The sequence below is a fragment of the Tachysurus vachellii genome, chromosome 15, assembly GCF_030014155.1.
Source record: "Tachysurus vachellii isolate PV-2020 chromosome 15, HZAU_Pvac_v1, whole genome shotgun sequence".
Taxonomy (NCBI): Eukaryota; Metazoa; Chordata; class Actinopteri; order Siluriformes; family Bagridae; genus Tachysurus; species Tachysurus vachellii.
The window spans coordinates 6,319,355-6,337,077 of NC_083474.1; the positions used below are offsets into that span (position 1 = coordinate 6,319,355).

The following is a 17,723-nucleotide window of genomic DNA, read 5'->3' on the forward strand; positions in this document are numbered from 1 at the left end:
TACCTCTCTTCTCACAGTGTTACTGACTTTAACATTAAATCTACACTTTCATAGTATGCTTAAAATGGTAGATATGTAGTTTTATCTAGATGTTGAGGCAACATTTATCTTTGATGCTAATGGTGTAATATGTCCTGTGGGTTATTGAATCCAATGTTTTAAGATGGATATTGTGTTACAGTAAAAGATGTCCCATCAGCATATCGCTTGTATAATTAAATGATCTGAACCTTTGTGTTGAACATCCTCCCTATAGTTACACTTTTTGGAGCTTGTAGATCAACGTGCTCTCATTCCTAATTATGGTATTCCTAACAAAGATAGTGATGTATCATAGTCTGTCCTTTTGTCCCCTGCCAATCCGTTTACACTTACAAGGAATGGGCCATAGTTTGGATCCTCTTTAGTGGTGAATCTAATCAGAAATATCAATAGTGAATTCATAGTGAAGTAAATAGAGGAAAAGAGGGCAATAAAAATTACTTAGAATTTTGGAACTGATTAAAACATCTGATTCGACAAAGATTAATCCTCTATCTCTGATATCTGATATTAGCAATTATAAACTTTATAAACTTTTATTTATTATAAACCCTCACTATAAGGGCTATACCTGAAGTTTTTGTTTCAGCCAAGCAGGAGATTTGAAAATTCAGATTTGCAGATAAAACTGCCCAACACTGTTGTACACTGTTGAACTTACCTGAAATTGTTATTGGCTGTTTGGATCTTCTTCATAGCACCAAGTAAGATCCCTCTGTATGCAATGTTAGTGGTGAAAGTCAAATTCTTCTCGTTAGTGAGCGAGTTGTATACAAGTAGTGAAATAGGATACGATGACTCTGTAGGAAGTGATGTTAGAATCAATGCATTTTACATTTATCCTGCTTCAGAAGGAAACAATTAATTTGGAAAGAAAACCTACTTTGTTGCATATGAATTTAACATTTTCACTTTAATACAAATTACTACACAGAGATAGTGACGTATCATAGTCTGTCCTTGTTATGTCTATAGAGATCTGTACTGTTTAATGAAAAATATCAACTAATACATAAGATACTTTCCCTAGATGTCTAAACAGCTGAGTCACTGGCTATCTTTAAATTACGGGTGAACACCTACCTCTTCCTGAAACATGTAAACTAGCGCTTATTTCCCTGTTTGTTTTGTGTGTATTTAAAAAAAAACAAGAAAAAAACAAGAGTTTTAGGTTCATGGGATCCTAATCTGTAACCTAGTCAACCAGTGTTAATGTATTCATTGATAGACTTCAAAGCACTTTTGTACGTCACTCTGGATAAGGGCATCTACCAAATGTCATATATGTAAAATGCAAATGTAAATTGTGACCCTTTTTACTCTTGCCTATGCCTACCAGTGTGCTATTTTCTCAAAACTTCTATAGCACTAAGTTCCTGGTTGCAATGCAACCATAAAGGTTTACTGTGTTTCCTGGTATTCTTTGCCATCCTCCTGTTAGCTTATGTTATATTCCGCTGTTGCTGCATGTGTGTTTCTAAAAGCATGTTTGCACTAAAAAGTGTTCAGTCTATATTGGATATGTAAAGAAAAATATAGGATATGACTTTAATAAACACTGTTAGCTTAACATTAAGTGATATTGTTTCCACTTATCATTGTTCTAGAATTGTGCCAGTGACAAAATAGTTAATGCATACTGAAAACAAGCTTTTACAATCAGAATTGACGTTTAAGATTTTATTATTTTTCCACCAACACGTTAAGAGTAAATGTTGAAAATGTTGAAAATACACCAAAGTAGCTCATAATAGGGTTTGCATATAAGGTTAGATAAAGCATTTCCCAAAAACAGGATCAAACATGAAGATTAATTTTGAAGATTACATACAGCAAGATTAACAGTTTCATGGCACAATTTTAACAGGATCCTGTTTTTTTAAAGAGGAATCACACAGATCTTTTTTTTCATTTATGTGAATTTACCACAATGTATCATGCTTTTTCTAGTGAGTACAAAAGTCCCAGGCTGATTACAGCATCACTACTTTGGATTACCATTTAGTGAATTTGAGGATAACTGTATCATTCGGGTTTGGTATGTAACAGCCGACACCTGAAAAGGGTGAAGTATTTTATTATATGTTTACATTTAACATATATACACTTTGTATTTTAATCTCAAAGAAATGATATAATACAGATATACTGACCCACATCAGCAATGATTATGGTGCCATTCTGAGGTTGGATAAGCAGCTGCCAGTACGTATGTTTTTCATTGTCCCCTGCCAATCTGTTTACACTTACAAGGAATGGGCCATAGTTTGGATCCTCTTTAGTGGTGAATCTAATCAGAAATATCAATAGTGAATTCATAATGAAGTAAATGGAGGAAAAGAGGGCAATAAAATTTACTTAGAATTTTGGAACTGATTAAAACATCTGATTCGACAAAGATTAATCCTCTATCTCTGATATCTGATATGTCTGATATTAGCAATTATAAACTTTATAAACTTATAGACTTTTTTTTTAAAAGTCTATGCCTGAAGTTTTTGTTTCAGCCAAGCAGGAGATTTGAAAATTCAGAGCCACACCAGGTATTTGCAGATAAAACTGCCCAACACTGTTTTACACTGTTGAACTTACCTGAAATTGTTATTGGCTTTTTGAATCTTCCTCATAGCACCAAGTAAGATTCCTCTGTATGCAATGTTAGTGGTGAAAGTCAAATTGTTCTCATTAGTGAGCGAGTTGTATACAAGTAGTGAAATAGGATACGATGACTCTGCAGGAAGTGATGTTAGAATCAATGCATTTTACATTTATCCTGCTTCAGAAGGAAACAATTCATTTGGAAAGAAAACTTACTTTGTTGCATATGAATTTAACATTTTCACTTTAATACAAATTACTACTACAGAGATAGTGAAGTATCATAGTCTGTCCTTGTTATGTCTATAGAGATCTGTACTGTTTAATGAAAAAAAATCAACTAATACATAAGATACCTTTAATATTGATTTAATATAAAAAAACCTTTAATATTTGATTTCTCACCTGAAGTTATAACCAGGGGAGCCAAAATGTAAGTGAGCATGAAAATAGACAGAAGAGCTGCAACTTTGAAGGCCATCTTGCTGCTTCTTTGGTCTGGTGATGTTTGCGTGTGCAGGTATTTGCTCTCATCTGACAGGATTAAATGCTGCAGCACCTTTTTATACCTTTTTTGTTCCTGCCCACTTTTGTTACAAACCAGACCAAACCAGATTCTAAGAAAACATACAAGAAAAAATGTATTGTTTATCTCATTTAAAGCATTTTATTGCATTAATTTTTGAATTAGCAACAAAATTTGTCAAGATAGTTGAATTATTGCTACTGGGTGATTGGTGGGAACTGATAAGCTATAAATAACATAATGTAAATCCAAACATAATTTTGTAATTAAAAATTGTGTAACAAGTAAAAACAATCACAAAGGATTATTAGCTTTAATTTAAGTGTATTGACATCCAAATTGGGTAAAACTATTTTAATTTTTTTTGGACCCGCTCTTTTAAGTAATTTGGCAACTGGCTGCTCGGCTATTCCATGGCAAGTTGTATGTTATTACTTAATTGTTTTATTTTAAACTAAGCAGATATAAAGAATCTGATTGTCTAGGGAACCTGTTGGTGTTAAGAAAAACCTCTTCGCAACAGCTCGCACATGTCACATCCTCCATGGTGTAGTTATCAACAATCAAGAGGAGCATTCATCAGAATCAACATGGAGGGTTAACCACAAAATGTAAACCATTGCTAACCCTCAAAAATAGAATATAAAGTTTAACCTTTGCCAAAAACCTCTTAAAAAGCCTGTAAATTTCTGAAACAACATTCTATGGACAGATAAGACAACTTGCACCAGAAAGATGGGAAGAGAGAACAAGAGAGTATGGAGAACAAAATGAACTTTTTCCAATGCCATGGCCATGGACTTAAAAGGTGTAATCATTTCTACACTATGGTTTTCTAAACCTGGTTTTGAATATAAACACCCCAGTCTGCACTTTGGGCTCATATTCATTATTAAATTTACACTCCAATATACTGTGGTAGATTGCTAAAATAATATAAAAAAATGGTCAGATTCCACATGCAGTATCTATGAAACTGACTATAGCTTACGTAGGCTAACAAATGTTACCTCAGGTCAGGACCCAGCTTTATATCTACAACAAAATGGCACATGAATAAAATCAATAGCCCACAAATTACATTAAATTAATCTGTCAATATATAAAATTTGATCATGGTCATGTCTGAACATAAGGGAACGTTTGTAATAACAGCATTCCCTACTCAATATGTCACCATGACCTGTTTACTCAGGTGTCTCTGATTCACCTGTATGGATTGTGGTGTCATGTCAGTCTCATAATGCCACAGGTGTATCACACATGGTGGTTAAATGGTGGGGGTTTTGAAATAAGGAAGTTCCTCTTCAGCTGCAAAACATATTCAAGACTGAATAAGAAGTCCACTCAACTAAGATAATTGGATTAGCTTGTTCATTTCTTAGATTAACATTTACATTAAACAAACTTGTACAGTCTTGAAATTGGCCTTATTATTACCTATCTGATAATTTCTTGAATTGTGAAAGTATGAAGGAGGTTACCCCCCCACACACACACCACCACCACCACCAACACACATGGTTTCTACATCTTTGTATGACTTGTTGATGTTATTTGTATGTCCAAGAAAAAGGCTGTACTTTCTTTTTCCCATTACTGTATATATACACATAACACTATGCTGCTAAACAATTGCCGTTAAAATAAACTTTTTGGTCTTTTCTGTACTGCATAGAGCCACAACAGTGTAAAAAGATATCTAATTAAAATTAACATAAAAATTATTTTTTTACAAAAAAACAGAAATAGTTGTAGGCAACAAAAAAACAGTGTTTTATAGTGATTCTGGTTTGAAACTTGTCAGTCAATTTACATTGAAAATAAAGGAAATGTTTTAGTGTTTAAGGTGCATTGTTTCTCTAAAAGTTTATCCAGTCTTGCTAAACATTTCAGGAAGAGCTTTGGTTTCAAAATGATCTGCATGCTTACAATTAACATCTTAAGTCACTGGGGAGAATAACTGAGTCTCTTCCTAATCAATTTGTGGTTTTCTATATTGATTTGGAAATATGGTTCCAGCGAATTATATTATTATACAAATTATAATTATAAGGTGGGCTGGTACAAATAATAGGTGGGAAAATTAGTGGTGGTGGTCGTGTGCACACATATGTGCTGCGATACTCCATTTTTGGTGCATCGCAGCACATATGTGTGCACCTTAAGTGCCCAACAGCATCTCTACTTCTTACAAAGGCTGAGAAAGGCACATCTCCCTCCCCCTCATCCTGACTACTTCTTACAGAGGGACCATTGAGAGCATTCTGAGCAGCTGCATCACTGTCTGGTTTGGGAACTGCACCATCTCGGATAGCAAGATCCTGCAGCGTATAGTGAGGACAGCTGAGAAGAAGATTGGCGTCTCTCTTCCCTCTATCATGGAGATTTATACCACATGCTGCATCCACAAATCCAACAGCATTGTGGATGACCCCACACACCCCTCACACACACTCTTTACCATCCTGCCATCTGGAAAAAGGAAGCATTCGAGCCCTCACGACCAGACTGTTTCTTTCCACAAGCCATCAGACTCCTTAATAACTGAATTGAACTATACTGAGCACAACACACATCAACTGTTAATAATTTGAGCTAAGATGAGCGACAAGGGGCACGTTTCTTCCAGCAGAGTGTGCCATGCTTCCTATGATTCAGGGGGGTGGCATTGATAACCACTGCCGCAAGGGCTGGAGAGGAAGGTCTGTGGGGCACAACAGGCCATTGGCAAGCAATGTACAGTAGTCATCTGCTTGGTTGGACTGAAAACCTGCACCCACACTGGCTCTTTGTGGATAAGATTGGACAACACTGATGTAGGGGATCACGATCTCCTTTCTGTCAAATTGGCTTTGGAGGAATGAAGGCATTGGCTGGAGGGGGCCAAGCACCCATTTCTCATTCAGACAGATAACAAGAACCTGACCTACATCCAGCAAGCCAAGCGACTGAATCCACGGCTGGCCAGGAGGTCCCTGTTCTTTGCCTGGTTTGGTTTTATCCTATCTTTCAAACCTGGCTCGAAGAACGCTAAATCGGATGCCTTCTCCCTCCAGTGGGATTCCCCAGTGGAGGACTCCAAACCCCAACCCATAATTCCGTCTTCCAAAATAGTGGCACCTTCTTGGGGCTTTGTTACTGCCTGCCAGACAGGTGCCCGAGGGCACGTCCACACGGCTTGCTCCGGCCCCTATCTATACCATCCCGTCCATGGTCACACCTCTCCCTAGACCTCATCTTCTGTGGCCTGCCACAGTCTTTGGGAATGAGTGTGATAGTAGTAGTGGATTGGTTTTCTAAGGCATACAAATTTATCCCACTGCCCAAACCCACATCAGCCAAGGAGACGGCGGAACTTCTGCTACAGCACGTCGTACGTATGAACGGCTTCCCTTATGACTTGGTCTCGGACTGGGTTTGCTTCCTGCTTCGCTACTGTTCGGACGCTTTTTACTTGCACTCTGTGCTTTGCACTTTTGCTTTTTCGCTTTTATCTTTTGATTTAACTTCCAGCAGTTCAGCACAGTGCTCAAACTAAACAATTGGGCACTCACACTAAAACTACAAATTCCTGGAACTATATTGATATTTGGAATATTCAACAACTTGGGGAATTTGTCATAGCGGTCTACCAGTTTGCTATTGCCGGCAGTTTACAATCCTAAATCAGGACAACACAGCTGCCCACATTCGAACAGAAGAGAAAATGCCTTCTTTTGGATCTCAATCCACCTGCTCAAACTGCCACAGACTTCTACAAAAGATTGCAGTTCTCGAAACAAAGTTACTTGTGGTGCTGCCGACCCTGCCAGAACATACAGCAGAGCTTCATCGTGGTCCCTCTCAACATAAAGCTGGTGAGTCCTGTGAACCTAATGCTTTTAAACAGGTCATAGTGAGCTCAGAGAAACCTAAAGTAATTGAGGACACAAACCGATGGCATAAACAGGATGCGAGACCCAAAGATGTTCAAGACATTAGACTGTCACGAGTGTCACAAATTGCTGCATTAGCATCATCTACCTCAGAAATGGTTACAACTCGAGTAGCTAATACTGGTATTCTACCACCCCCTGTGCGGCTTGAAAATAGGTATGAAGCACTAGTGAGTTTGGGCGAAGAATCCCCAAATATAAATGGACACAGATGACATCAGCCAGTAGCTAACAGAGCTAACAGACGCTCAATATCATATAGGCAGCGGCGCTAAACTCAGACAGCAGCTGAGCCAAGCACGCTGATAGTGGGTGACTCTATTATCAGAAACATTGGAAGCAAGGCTACCCGTACATACTGTTTTCCTCAGGCAATGGTTTCTGATGTTAACAAGGAACTTTGCAACATTCTGATGAAACATTAGTCTGTCAGTCAGATTGTCATACATGTGGGAAAGAATGATATCTGGAAAGAGCAGTCTGAGCTCCTTAGATGGGATTTCAATGAACTTTTTGAAACACTTGCAAGACTGAAAGTTCAATCATTCATCAGTGGACATCTCCCAGCCAGAGGAACAAATATGTTTTCGCGGCTACTAAGTTAAATTCATGGCTGCAAAAAACCTGCACCAAGAGAGGACTGAATTACATTGACAATTTTAATATCTTCTGGAATCAAAGGCAACTTTTTAACACAGATGGTATCCACCCAAACAAACTAGGTGCTAGGTTGCTTAAAGACAATATCTTTTTCTCCCTTCATCATTCATCAGCTGAGTGTGCCAGTCCACTCCTGGACGGCCTAAATGACCACAGGATTTCACACCAACACCTGGATGGACATTCAGTTGACAAGGATAAAACTCCGCAGCCACAACAACTACTGTTCACAGACACAGCTCAGGCTGAGCCCTGACCACAGACCTCACTACAGCCGGATGGTGAATCAACACCCAAGGACGTTTCTGTGGATAACAACCAAAAAAACAAGATAACACTCCCCAGCCTCCAGGAACACCAGAAGCACAGCTGATGTCGTCACACTCTCTCTCCTTCTCTCCAACATCACCACTTCTGTGCTTTTCAGAGAAAATGGAGAAACCGGTATCTGCTGGAACCTCTATTGCTGCGAGTCCCCAAATATCAACCAAGAAACAGCGGGCTCCACAACCACCAAAGCCTCCGGGCCCAGCCTGCCCTCCCCCTCCATCTGAGAGAGCACTCTGACCTATGCCTCAACGCCAGGGATCACTCCAGCCCTCATCTGCAAACAGCACTGATAACTGATATGTGTTGGGTCCCCGATATGACAGCAGTAACAATCAGAAATGTTTTCAGAACAAGCGGGAGCCCAATGTCCCTTTAGCTTTCCCTATCTCTGTCCTGATATGTGATAGAAAGACGAAGGCCCTCTCCAGCCACACGACAATTCTATCTAATCTACTGCCTATTAGACGTCATTCTGAGATGGATACAGGGCCAAAACCAGTTACTGTTAAATTAGCACTTCTGAACATCCGTTCATTAAAGAACAAATCATTTTTAGTTAATGATCTTATCACCACTAACAACCTGGACTTCATGTTTCTAAACGAAACCTGGTTAGATGACAGCTGCAGCGCTACAGTCCTCAATGAATCAGCCCCACCCAACTTTACTTTTATAAGTGTATGTAGAGCTGTTAGAAGAGGTGGAGGAATAGCTGCTTTATTCAAAGATGCCTTTCAATGCAAGCAAGTGTTACTTGGTCATTACCAGTCTTTTGAATATTTGTGTATTGCTCTAAAAGGTACACCACGCATTCTGTTTACAATTATTTATAGGCCTCCCAAATACACCCCAACATTTTTGATGAATTCACAGAACTTTTATCAACAATCTCCTCTGAATTTGATTATTTTGTTACTGCTGGAGATTTCAACATTCATATAGACAATGCAGAAAACAATACTGCAATTGAACTGTTAAATGTTTTAAACACTTTTGATCTGACCCAGAGGGGGGCACGGTGGCTTAGTGGTTAGCACGTTCGCCTCACACCTCTAGGGTCGGGGTTCGATTCCCGCTTCCGCCTTGTGTGTGTGGAGTTTGCATGTTCTCCCCGTGCCTCGGGGGTTTCCTCCGGGTACTCCAGTTTCCTCCCCCGGTCCAAAGACATGCATGGTAGGTTGATTGGCATCTCTGGAAAATTGTCCCTAGTGTGTGATTGCGTGAGTGAATGGGAGTGTGTGTGTGCCCTGCGATGGGTTGGCACTCCGTCCAGGGTGTATCCTGCCTTGATGCCCGATGACGCCTGAGATAGGCACAGGCTCCCCGTGACCCGAGGTAGTTCGGATAAGCGGTAGAAGATGAATGAATGAATGAATGAATGAATGATCTGACCCAGCACGTGCAAGGTCCTACACACAATAGGGGACACACTCTTGATCTGCTCATTAGCAAGGGTCTAAACATTTCATCCACTGTTATCAAGGATGAAGCGCTATCTGACCATTTCTGTGTTTACTTTGATTTATTGATCTGTCCTGCCACTGATGCTAGATCTGTCTATGTCAAAAAAAAGGTTCATAAATGAAAACACCAGTGAAGTATTTATGAATGCTATATCAATGTTGTCAAACATATCGGCAGACTCTGTTGATGTTCTCCTTGAAAATTTTAACTTAAAAGTTAAAGATGCTATTGATGGTATAGCTCCAGTAAAGGTCAGGATGATCATTGGCAGACGTAAAGCACCTTGGAGAAACACAACAGCTGTACAGAGCATGAAAAGAACATGCAGAAAAGCTGAACGTATGTGGCGGAAAACAAAACTTGAAGTACATTATAGCATCTATAAGGACAGTCTTCGTGCTTTCAATGTAGAACTAGGCACAGCTAGACAGATCTTCTTCTCAAACATTATAAACAACAACATAAACAACACTCGCACTCTTTTTGCTACTGTAGAGAGACTAAGAAACGCCCCAAATCAAGTTCCCAGTGAAATGCTCTCTGACAACAAATGCATTGAGGGTCGGTTGGGTTACGGCAAACAAGAATATTTTTAAGGATGGCCCTATGTTGTAAATTTTAATGATCGCTAAATTAAAAGTGAATTTATATTTCAAGAATGATTCATATTATATTATAAAAATATAATAATAATACACTAATAACTGCACTGATAAATCAGCTTTTATTTTTAATTAATTACTTTTTCTTTAATTTACTTGTAATTATTGCTCAATTATTTTCATCTGCAAAAAATGCCAACTTACACTAATGAATCAGCATGTGAAGAACATCACATTCGCCATTTGACACTATTGATTAAAACAACATACTAATTTTTCAACACAATTTGCTGTACGTTTCCTCTCCAAAAAAACCAAAGCAAGAGCTTCTGAAAATAGGAAATCACAGGGGGAACAGAATTTCCTGGAATCCAGAGAAATTTGTTCCCACTTTATATTACACCGTGAGGGTTAATAATGCACTAAAGTGATGGTGCGGAAGTATATACATTGCCTTCATTATGTATAACAAGTTTCAGCTATAGAACAGTCTCAAAATGGGAAATCACAGAGGGAACAGAATTTTCTTGGAATCCTGTTCCCCTCCATATATTACACCATGAGGGTTAATAATGCACTAAAGTGATGCTGGTGATGTACATGAATGGCCTTTATTATGTATAACAAGTTTCAGCTACAAAACAGTCTCTTACTCTAAAATCACATGGGGAACAGAATTTCCTGGAATCCAGACAAATATGTTCCCCTCTGTATATTACAGTCTGGGGATCAATAATGCACCTGGACCGCTCAGTCCTCAGCTGATGCTTAACCATAACCCCACTGCCACACAGACAAGCTACAGAAACACAGCATGTTTATTGAGAAATGTAATTAAATTATATTTATACAACTAGTATTCAAACATATACAGTACACTTAATAAATACAAAAAAAATGCTAAACAAACCTCAAAATATTAAAACATAAATCGCAACAAGAGAGAAAGACAAACAAATTTTAATAAAAGTGAATTCTTGTGCAAATGTGCATATGCAAGTGTCTCATTCTATTTTTCAATACATTCTGAGCAATAAAAGTTTTCTTCTGCTGATTGGTTGATTTCTTCCCCATAGAACTGACACAAATCACTCTAAGAAAGTGTATAAGGATAAATCAGATTTAGAGACTGAATTAATTATAGATTAATCCACTTTAACAATGAAGCCACTGACTGGTGATTTGAACATTTGATTATGTCATTACAGAGGCATTTGTAAAGGGGTGGGATATATTAGACAGCAAGTAAGCAGTCAGATCTCAAAGTGTTTTGGTAGGACATACAGTAGGCAAGCATAAGGATCTGAGTGACTTTGACAAGATCTAAGTCAGTGGTTCTAATATTATGGCTGATGGGTGTATCTGTATCTAACATTCAGCAGCATTTATAATAGTAACATTAAGTGTTTGTAAACCTACACCAACTAACTATTAATTTTATAACTAAGAGACACAAAGAAATGTTTGAAATAAACAATTTAAATTACCTTGATTTCTGCTTTATTTGGTCCTGCTCTCTTTAATTAAGTCACATGAAGTCTCTTTAATTAAGTTACACAGGCTTATATATTAATTAGAAAATGAACCTTTTGCAGTGTGTAATCAAACAAATCCCTTTGGCAACTATTTTCTCAAAAGATTTATTGCCCTCTCTGTACTTGAGAAGGTGATAGGCTGGTCTGTTAGAATTCTCACTCACTCACTCATTTTCTACCGCTTATCCGAAATACCTCGGGTCACGGAGAGCCTGTGCCTATCTCAGGCATCATCGGGCATCAAGGCAGGATACACCCTGGACGAAGTGCCAACCCATCACAGGGCACACACACACACTCTCATTCACTCACGCAATCACACACTATGGACAATTTTCCAGCGATGCCAATCAACCTACCATGCATGTCTTTGGACCGGGGAGGAAACCGGAGTACCCGGAGGAAACCTCTGAGGCACTGGGAGAATACGTGCCCCCCGTCTGTTAGAATTCTTTCTGCATATGGAAAACAAGGCATTTCAAGAAGACATAACACATATATTACTGTCTGGTGTAAATGATGCTTACCTTGCATACAAAGACACCACAGGATGTGCCATCACATTGCAAAGGGTGAAGAACAGTGTCACATGTCCACCTTGAAACTTTGCAGCCTTTACTCCTCATAAAGGCCCTACAAAAAACTTTAATTAATGTTAATGTAACCTTCACATTATACCTGTAGCAAAGATACCCTTAACATTTGTTACCTTATGATTTCCAGGCTCGTATTCACCTTTGTTTTTGACTCTCCCATGTTATCCAAAAAATTGTTTTATTTTTGGGATGGATAAATGGCCTACAGAAGTAATAATTCACTACCTGTATATTAGTGTTTGTATATTTAATTAACTTTCAAAATTAATTAATATGGGGGTCACGGTGGCTTAGTGGTTAGCACGTTCGCCTCACACCTCCAGGGTTGGTGGTTCGATTCCCGCCTCTGCCTTTTGTGTGTGGAGTTTGCATGTTCTCCCCGTGCCTCGGGGGTTTCCTCCGGGTACTCCGGTTTCCTCCCCCGGTCCAAAGACATGCATGGTAGGTTGATTGGCATCTCTGGAAAATTGTCCGTAGTGTGTGATTGCGTGAGTGAATGAGAGTGTGTGTGTGTGTGCCCTGCCATGGGTTGGCACTCCGTCCAGGGTGTATCCTGCCTTGATGCCTGATGACACCTGAGATAGGCACAGGCTCCCCGTGACCCGAGGTAGTTCGGATAAGCGGATAAGCGGTATATAGTTATATGGAGTTGTGAGGCGAACGTGCTAACCACTAAGCCATTTTAAGTGACCTACATCATAAATTGGATAGCATTAAGCAGCAAGCTAAAGGGGCCTTTGTCTGGCCAAGAGCCAAATGGTTGGAAAAGGGGGAACAAAATTCCTCATACTTTTTTAATCTTGATAGATACAGAGGTAAATATAATACAATTCTTCATCTTAATATTAACGGTCTTGTCAACGATGATCCCATAGTTCTCAATTCGTTCATAACTTTTATGCAAATCATTATAAATGTAATTACCTTGCAGATTGCTCTACACAATTTTTAAACTCTCTGGGAAAAAGTAAGTGCATCAGTGATTTAGATAAAGAATGCTGTGATGAGGACATACTCCTGGAAGAGGTTTTAGATGCTATAAAATCTCTGAAGTATAAGAAGTCACCTGGTAATGATGGCATCTCAGCAGAATTTTATTTTTTATTTTTATTTATTTATACCTTTTTTTTAAGTTTTCATTGAGACTATCCAAAACCTTGAACTTCCTCCCAGTTTATCTCAAGGAATAATATCCCTCATCCCTAAACAGAATGAACTTTTTATTGAAAATTGGCACCCAATTACTTTGTTAAACAATGACTATAAAATTTTAGCCTTAATATTGTCCAAAAGAATCAAGAATGTTCTCAATTCTGTAATAGATGAGTCACAATCTGGCTTTTTAACTAAGGATAGTTTTCTGATAATGATAGTTTTCTTTTATTTCTAGATTTTTATAAAGCTTTTGATACGCTAGAACACAATTTCCTTTTTCAGTGTCTTAAAAAATTTGTTTTTGGGAAATTCTTCTTTAATGCCATTAAAACCTTGTATACAAATGGTAACAGCTGAGTGATTTTAAAACATCCAAACATTCGAAGTTTTGTGATTTTGTGAGATATTAGACAGGGATGTCTGATCTTCTTTCTGCTTGCAGCTCAGCTTCTGTGTCATCAGATAAAAGCATTCATTCATTCATTCATTCATCTTCTACCGCTTATCCGAACTACCTCGGGTCACGGGGAGCCTGTGCCTATCTCAGGCGTCATCGGGCATCAAGGCAGGATACACCCTGGACGGAGTGCCAACCCATCGCCGGGCACACACACACTCATTCACTCACGCAATTACACACTAGGGACAATTTTCCAGAGATGCCAATCAACCTACCATGCATGTCTTTGGACCGGGGGAGGAAACCGGAGTACCCGGAGGAAACCCCCGAGGCACGGGGAGAACATGCAAACTCCATACACACAAGGTGGAGGCGGGAATCGAACCCCGACCCTGGAGGTGTGAGGCGAACGTGCTAACCACTAAGCCACCGTGCCCCATCAGATAAAAGCGAGTAGTTTAAAAGGTATATCTGTTGCTGGAGGGATAGGTACTAATCAGCCAACTTGCAGATGAGACAACACAACCCTTTTTCTGAAAGATACTACACAGATTCCACTGGCAATTAGTGCTATCAAATTATTTTAAAAGCCTCTAGCTTACGTTTATATTTAGAGAAATGTGAACTCTTTGCTATTAAAGACTGTGTTGACTCTTTTATTCATAAAATCCCAGTGAAAGATAAAGTTACTTATTTAGGGCTTCTAGTTGTGAAGGACATAATTGAAAGGCTTACTCTTGATTAATACCACTTATTGATAAGACTCAGAAAAGATTTTACCAGTGGTTACAAAGAGATCTTTCTTTAAGAGGCAGATTCCTTCTCTCTAAGGCAGAAGGTCTTTCAAGACTTACTTATGCAGCTCAGTCTGTCCCTCTAGACCCCAAACTAGGTAAAATCATCGACCAGCTTCTTTTCAGTTTTTTTATGGAAGCGATCAGTTCACTATATTTAAAAGTCTGTTGTAATGAACAGACAATGAATTTCTCTCTTGAGAAAGGTGGTCTCAACTTCTTAGACTTTAGTACTCTTAATTACACCTTTAAAATTAATTGGCTAAAATACTTTAGGAAGAATCCAGAGTCTTTGTCGAACTTCATTCTCAATTACATCTTTTCCCAATTTGGTGGTCTTCCTGCATACTAGGGTAACATAGTAGGATATATCCCCTGGAAAAGAGTATTGATGCTTCCACATACCTTTTTTCTTTCCAACAACGTGAAAGAAATGTCCTTCAAAATAATTCATAAATACTATCTAGCAATTTAACTATCTTTAAAAGTGATATCTCCTCCAGTTGCTCTTTCTGTGATGCTTCTGACAAAACTGTTGTTTATTTATTTTGGAATTCTTCTGACATTTTTGGCAAGATGTACTTGTTTTTTTAGATCAACAATTCATAAAAACAGTTGTTGTTTTGGTATTTACTGACTACAGACCTGCTGAAAAACATAGATTTTTTTATAATGAACCTAACACTGTTATTGGCAAAATTACACATTCACAAATCTAAATACTTTAACTCCAGACCTCTTTTTGCTGTTTTAAAAAAAAGAATTTAAGCAATACCTTTCATTAGTTACTGTAAGTACTGTAAACAAAAAAGCCTTAAGAACTTTATATGTGTCATGAGTATAAAGTCCCTCTGCTGGCCTGCAGAGGACTTTGCCGCACTTCCTCATCAGGACTCTACTTCCCACAATCCATTGCACCTCCAGCTCAGCACACCTGTTTCCTGTTTGTAATCACCTGGTCTATTTAAGCTCACTCAGAACTCTCTGATGATGTGAAGTATTGTTAGCTTGTCTGCATTCTGAGTGTATATTTGGTTCCGTCTATTGCCTTGTTTTGCCCCTGCCTGTTTTTCATGTTTATGAATGTTTGCTACCTGCCCTGACCTATGCCTGGATTATTGACTACTGTTTTTGGATTTCCTTTGATGTTGTTGTTTGCCTGATGTTTTGACCCTTGCTTGTTTTGGATATCGCCTAATAAACCAGCATTTGGATCTAACCTGTTTCACGTGCATGACAATATGTTTGTGACCTTTTCTCTGTTTTTCATGACTTGTAATTCTCTTTGTTCTGTTTTGAATTGTATTTGACATTTCTCAAACAATAAAAAAAAAATAATAAAAGATAATGAGAAATAACAGGGTCGACCACAGTGTCGGTTCCAGCCTAAATTATATTAGGGTGGGCTGGTACAAATAATAGGTGGTAGTGGTGGGCAGTCATCCCCATCACATGCTGCTTTCTAGTTAAAACCATGCAAAGTAAATACAATTTTCAGCAGTCGCATGTGCAGTCGCATATGTCTGACATGGGATAGAATATTTATAGAATAGAATACTGGGGCTTTTGGTTGTGTGCAATACCTGGAATGATGAAATAAGAGAAAAATATTATAAAAATCACGGTAATATAATATAGCTAATATTAATATTAGTTCAATAGTTAGTAGTTCAAATTAATAATTTGTTATTACTAATATAAATATATTAATATGGTTATTGGCTAAAATAATATAACATTATCTAATATTGGATGGGATGTCTCGTTATTCAAAATGCTTAAAGCTAAAAAAAAAAAAATCATAGCAATCATAAATTGTGAAAAGTAAGTACATTTTCAAAAAAAAAATCATAAATAAATGTCCATTGTTCATTAGCTGTAGGCTGCCCACCTAATCAGACCTTAGAAATCATACTGTTATTTTTCCCTTTGGCTAAAATAAAAAAAATAAAAACCATGATTGTGTGAGCAACACCCAAATTTGGATGTTCTAAGCCATCCCTGCCCACTACTGCAGCCTGCCAGCTGTTCAACATGCCTTGTGCTTTGTCATGGAGATACTCACAATGTAATAGCTTAAACTTCCAGATTTCAGCCATGATTACCTTCAGGGTAAATATTGCCACCTACTGTCGAAAGTATATAAAGTCGAGGCAAAATTGTACACTATAAATCCCAACAATTGTTTCCACGTTGCCACACATTTCTTTTGACAATCCAAACCTCATGGTGTTTTTTAACAATTGATCAATTTTTGATCAACTTATCAAATCAAAACTAATTACAGACAACAATAATTCACTTCATCAGAATTCTAGAGTATATGTAAAAATAAAAAGTGTATATAAACACTTCAGTTCACATCTCTAAACAGCCTGGAATACGCAAAACAAATTGATTTAATGACATTAAGAAGCTTCTGATTGGCCAGTGGTCATAATTAAGAATTAACTGCTAGTTCACTTCTGGCTGCAAAAGGGCCTACTTTCAGACCCAGTATCTGCCCATGATATCATGGGAAAATCCATGGGTTACCTGGTTCATCCTCTGGCATTTCATATCATCTGAGATAATGTTACACCATTTAAAAGAGAAATAATAATTAAAGCAAATATAAAACAATCTGGGATAATCACCACGCGGACATTTTAAAGTAGACCATTCTGAAATTAAAATATAAATGGGGTCAGACTAAACTCATCATATTATAAAATGGAATGTAGTTTAATTATAGAAAAGCTCCTGTTGATGCAAGATCAGCATATCTCTTTATCCCAATAAAAGATACCAAAAACAATGCTAGATTCCTATTTAATCCAGTAGCAAAGTTTATTAGGAATTAGACCACAACTGAAGTACAAATACTAATAGTATTTAATGTCTATGTTTAAAATGTACATTTTGTTAGAGCTATGTACACTGTAAAAAAAAAAAAGTTTATCAGAGTTTTATTTAGATTTCACACACCTCAGACAAAGTAATACAGATTTCAGATATTTAGGAAAATGTAATAGTGGAATTTGAAGAAAATATTTCTCAAATATTCATCTTTTATTATTTTATATAGTCCTGCCTTACTCTTC

General features: G+C 37.8%; 1 protein-coding gene across 1 annotated transcript; it reads right to left on the bottom strand.

The window, feature by feature from the left end:
* Window positions 1–1,707: 1,707 nt before the first annotated feature.
* On the bottom strand, window positions 1,708–12,275 carry LOC132858225 (transcobalamin-1-like). The gene is made up of 5 exons (XM_060888467.1): window positions 12,223–12,275; window positions 3,046–3,227; window positions 2,635–2,773; window positions 2,196–2,332; window positions 1,708–2,098 (listed from the first exon to the last, which is right to left on the bottom strand). The coding sequence occupies exons 1-5, from the start codon at window positions 12,252–12,254 to the stop codon at window positions 2,037–2,039; spliced, it is 552 nt and encodes a 183-aa protein (XP_060744450.1). The 5' UTR covers window positions 12,255–12,275; the 3' UTR covers window positions 1,708–2,036.
* Between the last annotated feature and the right edge of the window lie 5,448 nt (window positions 12,276–17,723).